This window comes from Nansenia antarctica, assembly GCF_963989245.1.
Source record: "Nansenia antarctica genome assembly, chromosome: 11".
Classification (NCBI taxonomy): domain Eukaryota; kingdom Metazoa; phylum Chordata; class Actinopteri; order Argentiniformes; family Microstomatidae; genus Nansenia; species Nansenia antarctica.
Genome location: NC_137681.1, coordinates 28,190,141 through 28,204,571, shown reverse-complemented (window position 1 = coordinate 28,204,571; position 14,431 = coordinate 28,190,141). Strand labels below are relative to the sequence as shown.

Sequence of the window (14,431 nt, the reverse complement as noted above, 5' to 3'; positions counted from 1 at the left end):
ACCTGGGTCTATCACACTCTATATGTGCGTGGATCAAGGACTTCCTGACCGACCGCCCCCAGAGGGTGCGGGTGGGCCCCCACACCTCCACAGCCCTCAGCCTCAGCACTGGGTCCCCCCAGGGCTGCGTGCTAAGCCCCATCCTCTACAACCTCTACACCCACGACTTCACCCCCGTCCACCCCAGCAACTACATCGTAAAGTTTGCAGACGACACCACCGTGGTGGGATGTATCTCGGGGGGGGACGAGGCGGCGTACAGGGATGAGGTAGAGCAACTGAGCAAGCTGTGCAAGGTTAACAACCTGCTGCTGAACAAGTCAAAGACCCAGGAATTCATCGTAGACTTCAGGAGGAAAAAGTCCGAGATCCAGCCCCTGCTCACCGACGGAGAGAGCGTGGAGAGAGTCTCAACCCTCCGATTCCTGGGACATCACATGCGGGATGACCTGACCTGGAAGGACAACACAAAAGGCACCATCAAGAGGGCACAACAGCGGCTATACACCCTGAGATGCCTCAGGAAGGAACACAACAAGCAGGAGATACTGGTGGCCTTCTACCGCGGCGCAGTGGAGAGCATCCTCACCTACGGCATCTGCAACTGGTTCTCCAGCTGCACAACAGCGGAGAGAAATGCGCTACAGAGAGTAGTGAGAACAGCACAGAAGATCACCGGCGCCCCCCTCCCCTCTCTGGAAGAGCTGTACAACACACGCTGTCTCAGGAAGGCCTCAAAGATCTCCAGGGACCCGACCCACCCTGGGCACGTACACTTTACCAGGCTGCCCTCGAAAAGGAGGTTCAGGACCCTGGCCGCTAAGACAAACAGACTGAAGAACTGCTTCTACCACAGGGCCGTCCAGGCCCTGAACACAGCAAAGACCTAAGTTCTGGGCCCTGGACAGTCTGGACGGATTGTATGGCAGCTGCTGGACTGAAAAAATCAGGTGTAGTGCTGAGGCACAAACATGTACATTTCAAGCCTGCAAACTGTGACACTTTAAATAACGTGAAAAAATACTATTGTGCAATATGACAACCCTAGTTGACTATCTGTGCAGTATAGTACAGTGGATTGTGTACATAGCCTTTATTTATGTAAACCAGCTCCTTACCTTCTTGTGATTTTTTCTTTTTCTAAAAGTTTTTTTTTTTTTTCCCTTTCCTAACACCAGTGGAGCCACCCCTCCTAAATGTCGTTGTTTGGTACCTGTACTGTAGCAATGACAATAAAGTCCATTCATTCAATAAAGTCCATTCATTCAACATAGGGAACAGAGGGAACATAGGGAACATAGGGAACAGAGGGAACATAGGGCTTAGGAACATAGGGAACATAGGGAACAGAGGGAACATAGGGCTGAGGGAACATAGGGCTGAGGGAACATAGGGAACATAGGGCTGTGGGAACATAGGGAACATAGGGAACAGAGGGAACATAGGGAACATAGGGAACAGAGGGAACATAGGGCTGTGGGAACATAGGGAACATAGGGCTATGTGAACATAGGGATGACCCCATTTCAACATGTAGCGTACCCTTACAGTATATAGCCCTACCAAGTCACCCTTACAGTATATAGCCCTACCAAGTCACCTGAATCACTGTGGATAGTGGTTTCATAATCAGGTGGACACCTTAATGGTCTGAGTAGTATGTTTAACTTACAAAGCGTTGTTGTTTGTGGTGGTGACAGTGGATCAAATCGCTGGATGACCGAGGACAGACGTACTACTACCAGAGAGGTGGCTCTCAGTCCCAGTGGAACCTTCCGGAGGTAAAGTATAGCTCTCCTTGCCCCACCCCAGTCTGTCAGAAACCTTTCATCTGGATCAGAATGTTCCAAATGTTTAGCTATTATCCAGGATCAGATGGAGTGGTCTGATTTCCCTTATACTACTACAACATCTGCCAGAGAGAGCTGATCCTGGATAGCAAAAAAGTATCCGGGATCATTATAATCTAGATTAAAAGTGTTGAAATAATACTGGGCTTTGTCTGTTTTCAAATAGTTAAGGTTTAATTAGTCACAAGGTTTATTAATCCATGTTTTGGCCCATTACATTGGTGTACAAGTGGTAGCATTCTGGATCAAACCACATCATTATGAAAATAACTTGCCTTATTCCAAAGCGACTTACAATCAATACATTTGATTTGACTAAGCAAGTAGCAGGAAGAGTAATCTAGCTCAGGCCAGGGGCAGGGGCAGTTGTCGTGATGGAAGAAGAAAGAACAATGTTTTTTTTGTTTGACCCTCACAGGCCCCTGTAGCGTCAGGCCAGACCAGGATGGGCAACGGTGTGGAGCTGGAGGGCGTGTCTGTCATGAAGAACTGGAGACACACTGTGTGCCCGGCTCAGTTCAATACAACCCAGGAGGAGGGGGTGAGAGCACACACACACACACACACACACATGCACACACCACACAGACACACACGCACACACACACACACACGCACACACCACACCACACACGTACACAGACACACCCAAATGCAGAGAGAAAGAGAGAGAGAGAGAGAGAGACACAGAGAGAGACAGACAGACAGACAGACAGAGACCCACCCACCCATTCTATTTTTAGGATAATAATACCTGTGAGATTTGCTATAGCATAGATAACAATCTGGAGACAAATATGAGCTCTATAAAAAGCAGGTTAAAGCACAGCTGTTAAGCTCTGTTTTGTTCTTCTTCTACAAAGTAGAACTTGTGTTCTTGTTTCCGTCCCGCAGAAATTCTTCCCCTCTCACAGGAGGAACGCCTCAGACTACGGGAGCGAAGGCTCCAGCGCAGGCAACTCCCCAGAGATGCAGCACCACGTGAGTACACACACACACACACACACACACACACACACACACACACCTTCCCCTCGCCAGTCTGCTGATAGTAATTACATGAGATCAGCCCCAACTGAAAATTACAGTCTTGTTCCAACTCATCTGTGAAGCCGCCCCAGAGTAGCATGACCTGTCCTTCCCCTCCCTCCCTCCCTCCCTCTCTGAACGGTGTTGTGTGTGTGTGTTTCCTTCCTCCTGAAGGCTGATGTCTTTAGATACAGGAGAGACCTCTACAGTCTGTGGTCAGAGCCTGAGCACTACGTCTATGTGGGTGGTGTACAGTAGACCTGTCAATCATCCATCTGTCTTCATAGTTGGCTTATTTTATGTGTGTGTGTGTGCGTGTGCGTGTGCGTGTGTGTGTGCGTGTGCGTGTGCGTGTGTGAGAGCGAGAGCATGGAGAGCTTGGGAAAATTGTGTTTTTACTGGCTAGTTTACTATAGCTGGGCTTTTCACTATTGTGGCTGATGATGTCACAACCTCTTTAGCTCACTGTCAACTGTCAACTGTCAGCACCCACAGCCACACCACAACACCACAGTTCACCGCTGGTGTGTGTGTGTGTGTGTGTGTGTGTAAAGTGTGTCATATTCTTTTTTCCTTTTTTTACAAATGGCATGTGGTGAAAACACAGTGCATGGCCATGGCTGTCAGAAGGAGCAGTGGCTGATGGGAAGCTACAGTGGCTTGTTGTTGTTGTGATGTCGTCAACTACTGTCTGTGGAGGTAGAGCTGGTGTCTAATGATCGCAATGGCCACGTGTCAAGGTGTCCTTGGGCAAGACACTGACCCCCAAATTGCTCCCAATGAGCGGGCCGGCGTCTTGCATGGCAGCTTGCCGCCATTGGTTTGTGAATGTGTGTGTGAATGGGTGAATGGGAGGCCGTTGTAAAGCGCTTCGGAATAAGGCGCTATGTAACTCAGTCCATTTGCCATTTATTGGTGCAGCTATTGTTTGTGTTCAACAATGCAACGAGAGTTCTGTGTCCATACTTTGCCATCCACTTGACTTACATTACAATGAGGTTTATTCATCCATACTCAGAAAGGGTTTGCTTCCTGGTGTAAGAAATATATATATATATTTTTTTTTTTTTTTTTTTTTTTAGGTGCAGAATTTAGAAAAGGCTGGAATTCTCAACAAAACAAAACTATCGGAGAACGGCAAAAGAGTAAGGTAAATAAACACAGAGTTTGACTGAAACACAGAGGTTGACTGAAACACAGAGGTTGACTGAAACACAGAGGTTTGACTGAAGCGCGTCCAGATCTGAAGCCAGGCTAACACACTCCTGTCTGTTCTGTCGCCCTGCAGGAAGAACTGGGCCCAGTCATGGACGGTTCTCCACGGAGGAGTTCTGACATTCCACAAAGACCCAAAGTCTACGACGACAGGAGCTTCGGTGAGAGAGAGAGAGAGAGAGAGAGAGAGAGAGAGAGAGAGAGGGGGGGGAGGGGAGAGAGAGAGGGAGAGAGAGAGAGAGAGGGAGAGGGAGAGAGAGAGGGAGGGAGAGAGAGGGAGGGAGGGAGAGAGAGGGGGGGAGAGAGGGAGAGGGAGAGAGAGAGTGGGTGACACGTATGTGTTGACAGTCAACCAGAAGCGGTTGTGACATCAGCCACAATAGGGAAAATCCCAGCTAACGTAAATGAACCATGGAAAGCAACATGTTCCAAGCGCTCCATGCTTAAACACACACACACACACACACACACACACACACACACACACACTTCATTAGCCAACTAGAGAGAGAGAGAGAGAGAGAGAGAGAGAGAGAGAGAGAGAGAGAGAGAGAGAGAAAACAACCTACACACTCATATCTGCACCTGTGGATAGGAACTTACCTCTGACATCACTATGGCAAATATAACCACACCTGACTGTACATTTCTCACATTCCTGATGAGACAGTGTCACACACACACACACACACACACACACACACACAACTACATTCAGTACATATCTTAGCCGGGGGGGAAAGGGAACATCGTAAAATAGAAATCTGAAAACCACCGGATCCAACCACGCATCGCTTTACGACATCCAGACACAGGGTGTCACATCGGCGGTGTCACATCTGATAAGGTGTCACATCTGATAAGGTGTGGTTAGTGTAAATGAAAGTGTAGGGCTCTAGATTACGGCCCTGCCATACAGGACGTGATGGCAGGCTGTCAGAGTGGTGGCAGCAGCAGGACAGAGCAGCCTTCAGGGCGTGGGGGGACAGTCTCATCTTTGTTCAGCTGTCTGATTTCATGGAATGTGGCGTTGTCGGTTTCATGGACGGCCATGTTGTTGTTGTTTTTCTTTCCTTCTCCTCCGACAGAACAAGACCAATCACATCGTCCCAGAGTTCTCGGTGGAGCTCCGGGGAGCTACCATAGGCTGGGCCCCCAGGGACAAATCTAGCAAGAAAAATGTTTTAGAGGTGAGATGTTTGGGAGGGTTTGTTGCTATGGGAATGTGTGTGCGTGTGTGTGCGTGTGCGTGTGCGTGTGTGAGTGTGAGTGTGAGTGTGAGTGTGAGTGTGAGTGTGAGTGTGAGTGTGAGTGTGAGTGGAGGGGTAGTGGTGGTCTAGTGGATAGTGAGTTGGACTTGGGATCGGAAGGTTGTGAGTTCAAATCCCGCCTGAAGCCACACCACTACTAGTGTGCCCTTGGGTAAGGCACTTAGCCCTCAGTTACTCCAGGGGGAATGTCCCTGTAATTTGTAATTGTAAGTCGCTTTGGATAAAAGCGTCTGCTAAATGACAAAATTCAAAATTAAAATTAGTGTGAGTGTGAGTGTGAGTGTGAGTGTGAGTGTGAGTGTGAGTGTGAGTGTGCGTGTGCGTGTGCGTGTGCATGTGAATAAAATGATATATATTCAAAAATGTTTTACTCAGCTCGTGAACTAGTAAAGAAGTCTCTGTATTGCTTAACTTTACACATATTTCATGATGTATTGTTTTGCTGTGCTGTGGTAGAGAAGGCAATAGACCATCTAGTGTTCACACATTCAAGCCTCTCTTTTTAATTGTTGTCTGTGAGTGGATAGTTCCTATTATATCAATTCTCATCTAGTTCTGTCTCAAACTATGCCGTGTTGGGTTCTTGAATTTGAGGGAATTGAGTTTTGAAAGTCCTTGAAAGGTGCTTGAATTTGATGTTTCAGAAGGTGTGGGAACCCTGTAAAGTCAGTTGTTTTTGTTTCTGTCTCTACAGTTAATCATTCTAAAACTGTATAAATGTAGTAAAGCTGTATAAATAGTAAAAGTCAATAAGTTGTTTTTGTCTCTACAGCTAAAAAGCAAAAATGGCGCAGAGTTCTTGATCCAGTACGACACAGAGAGCATCATCAACGACTGGCACAAGGTCCTGACAGACACCATCAGATCACAGGTCAGTCCCCTGGGGGGTCACCACACCTGGTTCACTACACCTGGTTCACTACACCTGGGGGGTCACCACACCTGGTTCACTATACCTGGGGGGTCACTACTTTTTGATTTTGATTTTATTTTATTAATTCATGCTTGCAGCCAAGGCCCCACTGAAAAACTGCAGAACTTACATAGATATGACACACAATATTAGCAGCACAACAATTACACAACAATTTTAAAGTTTAAAAATATTTCAAGGCGGCAAAGCAAGGGCAGGTAGCAGTCATGGTAGCCATGCTGTATTATGTGTGAGTCTTGATATTGTCATTGTACAGTCTAACTGCAGTATGCAGGGTTGAGTTCCTCAGCCTGCTGGTCTTGGCCCTCGGCTCAGCCAGCTTGTGCTGGTTCCTCAGTGTCCTGGCAGTGCAGCTGCCTCGTGTTGGAGGCAGCAGGTCATGCAGAGGGTGTTGCTCGTCATGCATGTTCCTGACCAGCTTCACTGCGGCCTCCTCCCTCCTTGTCTGGAGTGATGGTAGGGGTTGTGAGATCTCACCAGCTCTCCTTCTGATGATTCTGCAGGCACGTGTCTGGACTCGCTCTAGCTCAGCCTGTTGTTTTTTAGAGCAGCCCACCAAGAGCACTGAGCTGTATTCCAGACACGGCCTGATGAGAGTGGTGTAGATGGTGATGAGGTCATCCGCAGGTAGACCGTGTCTTGCCATGACCGTGAGATAGTGCAGCCGCTTGGAGGCAGTTTTTATTGCCTTCTCAATGTGCACATCTCCAGTCAGCTTTTGATCCAGATGGTATCCCAGATACTTTGTTGTTTCCACAACAGGTACTTCCTGTCCCCCCAGCATCAGCGGGGGAGGTTGTGGTGGGTTCCGGGCAAAACATATGCGCAGCTCAACTGACTTTTTCCCATTGAGTGTCATTTTGTTCTTGGCTGCCCATTCGTCCAGCCTTTGTGCCTCCAGGGGCATTGATGGGTCTGACATGATGTTGGATATGGGAATTGCTCTCGACAGCGCAATGTCATCTGCATATCCCACATCAAGAGTGTCCTCAAACATAGCATCCCGGGTGGCCATATAGAGGAGGAAGACTACACCTGGTTCACTATACCTGGGGGGTCACTACACCTGGTTCACTATACCTGGGGGGTCACTACACCTGGTTCACTATACCTGGGGGGTCACTACACCTGGTTCACTATACCTGGGGGGTCACTACACCTGGTTCACTACAGGGATGCAAACTTGTCACCTTTTAGCCGTTTTTACCTCAAAATAGGTCAACATTTTCATAAATGTTCTTTGTTTTCAGGCCAAAAAAAATGTTGTCACCTTTTTGGGCCATCACCAGTTTGCATCCCTGCACTATACCTGGGGGGTCACTACACCTGGTTCACCACACCTGGGGGGTCACCACACCTTTCATCAACGTCGCTAAATGAAAATCCATTGTCACATTGTCATCCAGTCACATTGTCATCCAGTCACATTGTCATTCAGTCACATTGTCATCCAGTCACATTGTCATCCACTGTCACACTGTTCACCCTGACATTCCTAATGTCATCTAGTCATGTTCTTGGTGCTGCTGTGTGTGTCAGGAGTCGGACCACCCCTCTGACGAGGAGGATGAGTTCAGTGAGAAGTGTTCCAGCGCAGAGCGAGAGGAGCGGCCTCCAGCCACACAGGACAAGAAGAGATGTACGTCCCTTCTCCTTCTGAACTATTTATTCTGCTTTTTACCCACTGTGCTTTTGTTTGACGTTTTTTTATTTATCAATCTATTCTTGTTCTCCCCATGAAAGGTAGTGTCTTTGAGTACTGAGAAAAGCGCTATACAAAATACGTACCTTATTATTATTAATATTAATAAGAGGTTGAGCAAATTGTGATGGCTGACACTCCTTTATTTACAACTGTCACACCGGGTGTTGACACCACGCAAATCGAGGTCATATTACTTCCAGCTCACCAATCAAGGAATGTTGATTTCAATGGGAACATCCCTTCTAGGTAGATACGTAGATAGATAGATAGATAGATAGATAGATAGATAGATAGATAGATACATAGATAGATACATAGATAGATAGATAGATAGATAGATACATAGATAGATAGATAGATAGATACATACATACATACATACATACATACCGGTACATACATACATACATAGATAAACTCCTCAAAAAAAGTTCGGAAACGTTATTTGGGTTGATTATTCCTCCCCTTTAATAATACCAATTGGTATTGTATATTATATAGTTGGAAAGCCTGATTAGTCACCTTTACAACGAGGTACAACTTGTAAGGATCATGCATTCGTGGAATGAGCAACACAGCTAAATGTGTGGGTAGCGGCCCAAAGATATTTGCCAAAATCTCTATTCTTCTGTTGGTATTCACGCAGGGTGACTCACCTATTTCGGCAGGCCGGTAGTCACTTATAGCCACCTTATTGTTCCTGTTTATGTTCTGTTTATGTTGCTGCCCCTTTTGGGTGTTCCTCTGTTGTTGTTGTTTTTTTAATCTCTTTTGATGATGTTTGTTTGCGCTTTTCTCCATTTTATCCCTTATTTGTGATGTAAAGCACCCTGTGCATTCGTGCTGTGAAGGGTGCTATCTAAATAAAGTTTGACTCACTTAACTCCCCCTCGCCTCCTCAGCCTCCAGGCCGTCCAGCGCCATGCCCAGCCACGGGGGGGAGGCGGACCAGAGGAAGGTGCGCACCAAGCTGATCAAGTTCCTCCTGAAGAGGCCCACCCTGCAGGCCGTCAAGGACAAGGGCTACATCAGAGGTCAGGGGTCACACATTCCTCCTTCCTGCTGGGTGTATCCATGGCAACGTGCTGCCAACGACAACGCATTGTGTTCCAGGATCGGTTCTCTTTTTTCTTTTTTTAACACTAGAACTAGTGGTCGTTGTGTGTAAATAGCAGCTTCCCATTGTAAAGACTATGGTCATTTGACCCCCGAGGCGGCTCTTACGGTAGGAAAAAAAGACACGGCTGTTCTAGTGTTAAACACCCAAACACAGCGTTTCTGAACGTGATTTGAGTGAGTTAGAGTTGACAGAAGCACTCCTCTTCTGTCTTGGTTCTGATCAACTAAAGGACCCTGGTCGTTCTCTGTTCTCCTCAGACAACGTGTTTGGTTGTCACCTGGCCGCCCTGTGTGCCCAGGAGAGGACCACCATCCCCAGCTTTGTGGAGAAGTCCATCAGGGCCGTGGAAAGGAGAGGTGTTCTACCCTGTGTTCACCTTTTGAATCAACGTCTCATATTATGTTGTATAAATTCGACACACGTAATCCCAGTAGTGACTGACTCTGGATGCTGATGTGTGTGTTGGCTGACAGGCTTGGACATCGACGGGATCTACAGAGTCAGCGGGAACCTGGCCGTCATCCAGAAGCTACGCTTCAAGGCAGACCACGGTAAGGTGGCCCATCTCTTTTACCTTCTGAGCCTTCCTCACCAATGCTGGTATTATCAGGGGTGCAAACTTTCTGCTAAATTAGCAGTTTTTATCTCAAAATATGTCATCCATTTGAATTGTGTAGATCTGAAATCTAAGTCTCATCCAAGTCACATGATGCGCAAGCTAACTAATCTCCCTGTCTGCTGAACTCTGCTGCTGTTGAAATAACTTTTAGCTTCAGGCAGCTAGGTACAATTCCAGACAGCATAGAGAACACAGTCACAGTAAACTGTTTTCGAAGTAATTCTGCAGGTGTTAAGGTCAGGGCTGCCGCTACTTACACATGCATCATTGTTAGACCACCATCAGATCTCAGAGAAGAGCGTGGAGACAGGCGGAACGCAGGTGGAAAAAGGACGGGCTGACCATCTCACTCGAGATTGAGGGAAAAGCAGAGGACCTATCAGAAGGTGGTAAAGACTGAAAGGGCTAAGTACTTTGCCACATCTCCAACAACTCACACAACCCCAGAGTGTTATTCAGGACAATCAACACCGTTGTTCACCCCCCCCCCCCCCTACCGTCATCCAGGATCCATCCCCGGCTAAGTGCGAGGAATTTTTATCCTTTTTTTCGGACAAAGTCACCAACATCAGAAAAAACATCCCACACTCCACCAAGGACTTAGCCGTCACACTGGGATGTTCATCCACTTTCTCCAGCTTCTGTCCTTTCACTCTACCAGCCCTCTCCAAGATGGCCGCTGCACTGAAGCCGGCCTCATCGCCTCTGGACCCCATCCCTACCCCCCTACTCAAAGAGGTGTTCGACACGATAGGGCCACACATCCTCTCAATAATCAATAGCTCGCTGGCCACTGGCATTGTTCCGCCCAGCCTCAAACAAGCAGTGGTCCAGCCTCTCCTTAAGAAACCCAACCTGGACCCCTCCAACCCCAGTAACTACAGACCTATTTCCAAGCTCCCAGTCGTGTCCAAGCTCCTGGAAAAGGCTGTTCATCAGCCAGCTGTGGCCCTACCTCCAACAGAACAACATCCTGGAGAAGTTTCAGTCTGGCTTCAGACCTGGCCATACCACTGAGTCGGCACTTTTAAAGGTTTGGAACGACCTCCTCCTCATCGCAGACTCCAGGAAATGTGCTGCCCTGGTCCTCCTGGACCTCAGCGCAGCTTTTGACACTATAGACCACGCCATCCTCCTCGATCGCCTCCAGCAGGAGGTTGGCATCACCGACACCGCTTTGTCGTGGTTCAAGTCCTACCTCAGCAATAGAACCCACGCCGTCCACATAGCAGACAGCTCCTCCAGACAAGCCAACCTCACCTGTGGGGTCCCTCAGGGCTCCATCCTTGTTCTCCCTCTACATGCTCCCCCTATGTCTAATCCCTCAACGCTACAAGATCTCAGTCCACTGCTATGCGGACGACACCCAGCTCTACCTGTCAATCAACACTGACGACCCCGCCGATCTGAAGCGCCTGATGGACTGCCTCCGCGATGTGAAGGAGTGGATGGCCCAGAGCTTCCTACAGCTGAATGAGAGCAAGGGGGAAATCCTCCTCATCGGCAACACCACCGCCATCACTCAGCTCAGCACCAACATGGGAAGCCTGTCCACCCTTGTCAGACCACATGTCAAGAACCTCGGTGTCATCTTTGACTCCGAGCTTAACCTTGACCGACAAGTGAGCTCCGTCGTGAAGGCATGTTTCTACCAACTACGCATCATAGCCAAGATCAAGTCCTTCCTCACCCCCAGCGACCTGAGGAGGGTCGTCCTCATGCTAATCTCATCTAGGCTCGACTACTGCAACTCACTCTATGCTGGACTTCCTGATAAGACCATCTACCGCCTGCAGCTAGTCCAAAATGCCGCTGCCAGGCTGGTGTCAGGCACCAAAATAAAATGAGGGACCACATCTCCCCTGTCCTCATCTCCCTTCACTGGCTCCTAGTGAAGAAGAGAGTGAAGTTCAAAATCTGCACCTTTGTTTTTAAAGCTCTCAACAGTCTCGCCCCACCCTACATCAAGGACCTCCTGGACCAGTCTACCTCCTCAAGGCCCAGACCCAGGCTCAGGTCCGACGCCCAACTCAGCCTGAGGGTCCCACGTACCAACCTCAAGAGGAAGGGTGACCGTGCCTTTGCGGTGATAGCACCGACCCTGTGGAAAGCGCTCCCTTCTGCCATCAAGTTTGCCCCCACTCTGGACTCCTTTAGAGCCAAGTTAAAAACCCACCTCTTCCTAAATGATATTCCCTAAGTCTACTCCCTATTTGTTGTGAATTGTATGCCTGAGATTTACGTTTAAGTCGTCTGTGTCTGATTGCTTTCTGTGTTCCTTGTCTTTGTCTTTATCTGTTCCTTTACCCGGGCTGCGCCCCGGGCCGATGTAAAAGTTGGATGGGGGGCGCATTATAATTAAAATTAACATTAACATTAACATTAACCGTTAGTGCTAGCGGTATCTATTTAACACCATTAGTGCTAGCACTATCCCCCCTAAGGTTACCCGCAAAACATTTTTTTCACCTTTTTGGGCCATCACCAGTTTGCACCCCTGATTATATTAAAAATATAAAAATAAAAGTATAATTCAACTTCTTTCATGTTTCCCAGTACTTGACGAATTTGGAATATACCCAGTTTATAAGATTCAGCTTTTTATCGTCATTAAATTGAGCACTCACTGAGACAACGAATAAATGTCAACGGTTGTTGAAAATCAACGACACGCTCGCTAGTCAAGCCAAAACATTGCAATGCAATGGATTCGAGGAGTAATCCCACACTACTCTACACTAACTAGGCAGTAGTGGGGATTACGTTGCAACGTTGACATTTATTGACATTTTTCGGAATAAAAGTCAGAACATTCGGTCGGTTTGCCGACTTGTTCTCGGTTTCACCAGCTGCTGTCACAAATGAGTCTGTTATCCATTTCAAGTATATTCATAGGACATACTTGACTCCATATCTGCTACATAACATAAAGACCATACCCTCACCTAACTGTACTCTAAACACACAAAATACTGTTTTTGCATCTGGTATGGGAGTGCCCTGGAGTGGCTGATTTCTGGAGGACGGTTTGTGATACATTGTCCCTCATCCTGTCCAAACAGATCCCACACTCACCAGCAGTCCTATTACTAAATGACAGTTCAACCCTAGACTTAAACATCAAACAAAGACACATCTGGCTGGCCGGCCTCACAGCGGCCAAAAGGCTTCTAGCTTGCAGGTGGGGGGGAAGGTTTATGGGAATTTTGTATTTGTACTGGATTTTTGTTATTCTATTTCTCTTTTGTTTATTTATATGTTACCACTCCCTTGTATTATTCCCTGAAATAATAATAAAAAATGTATCAGAAAAAGAAAAAGAGTCTGACAGCGGACAGCAAAGTGACTGTGTGATGTGACCATGTGACTGTGTGATGTGACCATGTGACTGTGTGATGTGACCATGTGACTGTGTGATGTGACCATGTGACTGTGTTCTCCAGAGGAGCTGGACCTGGAGGACGGCCAGTGGGAGGACATCCACGTCATCACCGGGGCTCTGAAGCTGTTCTTCCGGGAGCTTCCGGAGCCTCTGTTCCCCTACAGCCACTTTGACAGCTTCATCCAGGCCATCAGTAAGCAGACAGACAGACTCCCTCCCACACCCTGCCTCAGTGTCTCAGGGTCCTCAGCATGTCAGCATAGTCTAATAGTAGTGGTGTTTGTCTCTATCCTCCTCTCTCTCTCTCTCACCCATCCTTCCTGTCAATCTCTACTGTCTCTATCCTCCTCTCTCTCTCACCCATCCTTCCTGTCAGTCTCTACTGTCTCTATCCTCCTCTCTCTCTCTCTCACCCATCCTTCCTGTCAATCTCTACTGTCTCTATCCTCCTCTCTCTCTCTCTCTCACCCATCCTTCCTGTCAATCTCTACTGTCTCTATCCTCCTCTCTCTCTCTCTCTCTCTCACCCATCCTTCCTGTCAATCTCTACTGTCTCTATCCTCCTCTCTCTCTCTCTCACCTATCCTTCCTGTCAATCTCTACTGTCTCTATCCTCCTCTCTCTCTCTCTCACCCATCCTTCCTGTCAATCTCTACTGTCTCTATCATCCTCTCTCTCTCTCTCTCACCCATCCTTCCTGTCAATCTCTACTGTCTCTATCCCAATAAAGCAGAAATGGCCAAAAACATATATATATATATATATATATATATATATATATATATATATATATATATATATATATATATAAAGTAATAGATTACTTGTGCCTTACTTTGGTTAGTATTATAGAATATATACCTCAGTGTGAGACTCAATGTTTTCCCATCTCTGTCTTGCTCAAGGGACCGTCGATTACAACAGCAAAGTGTCTTACATGTGTGAGCTCGTCAGGTCTCTCCCTCGGCCAAACCACGACACCATGGAACTCCTCTTCAGGCACTTACGCAGGTAGATCTCTCTCCTACCCAGCTAGGTCTCTCTCCTACCCAGCTAGGTCTCTCTCCTACCCAGCTAGGTCTCTCTCCTACCCAGCTAGGTCTCTCTCCTTCCCAGCTAGGTCTCTCTCCTACCCAGCTAGGTCTCTCTCCTACCCAGCTAGGTCTCTCTCCTTCCCAGCTAGGTCTCTCTCCTACCCAGCTAGGTCTCTCTCCTTCCCAGCTAGGTCTCTCTCCTACCCAGCTAGGTCTCTCTCCTTCCCAGCTAGGTCTCTCTCCTTCCCAGCTAGGTCTCTCTCCTACCCAGC

General features: G+C 47.6%; 1 protein-coding gene across 1 annotated transcript in view; it reads left to right on the top strand.

Annotated features, from left to right (window-relative positions):
- LOC308168074 (rho GTPase-activating protein 27-like) overlaps positions 1-14,431 on the top strand; it is a gene marked incomplete at both ends in the record, with an annotated part of 40,099 nt that overhangs the window by 20,802 nt on the left and 4,866 nt on the right. Inside the window, 12 exon segments of the mRNA XM_080542549.1 lie at positions 1,701-1,781; positions 2,269-2,391; positions 2,745-2,831; positions 3,962-4,029; positions 4,168-4,255; positions 5,183-5,284; positions 6,138-6,265; positions 8,914-9,038; positions 9,382-9,480; positions 9,598-9,675; positions 13,187-13,318; positions 14,031-14,136. Of these exon segments, the coding sequence (XP_080398675.1) occupies positions 1,701-1,781; positions 2,269-2,391; positions 2,745-2,831; positions 3,962-4,029; positions 4,168-4,255; positions 5,183-5,284; positions 6,138-6,265; positions 8,914-9,038; positions 9,382-9,480; positions 9,598-9,675; positions 13,187-13,318; positions 14,031-14,136 (1,217 nt within the window).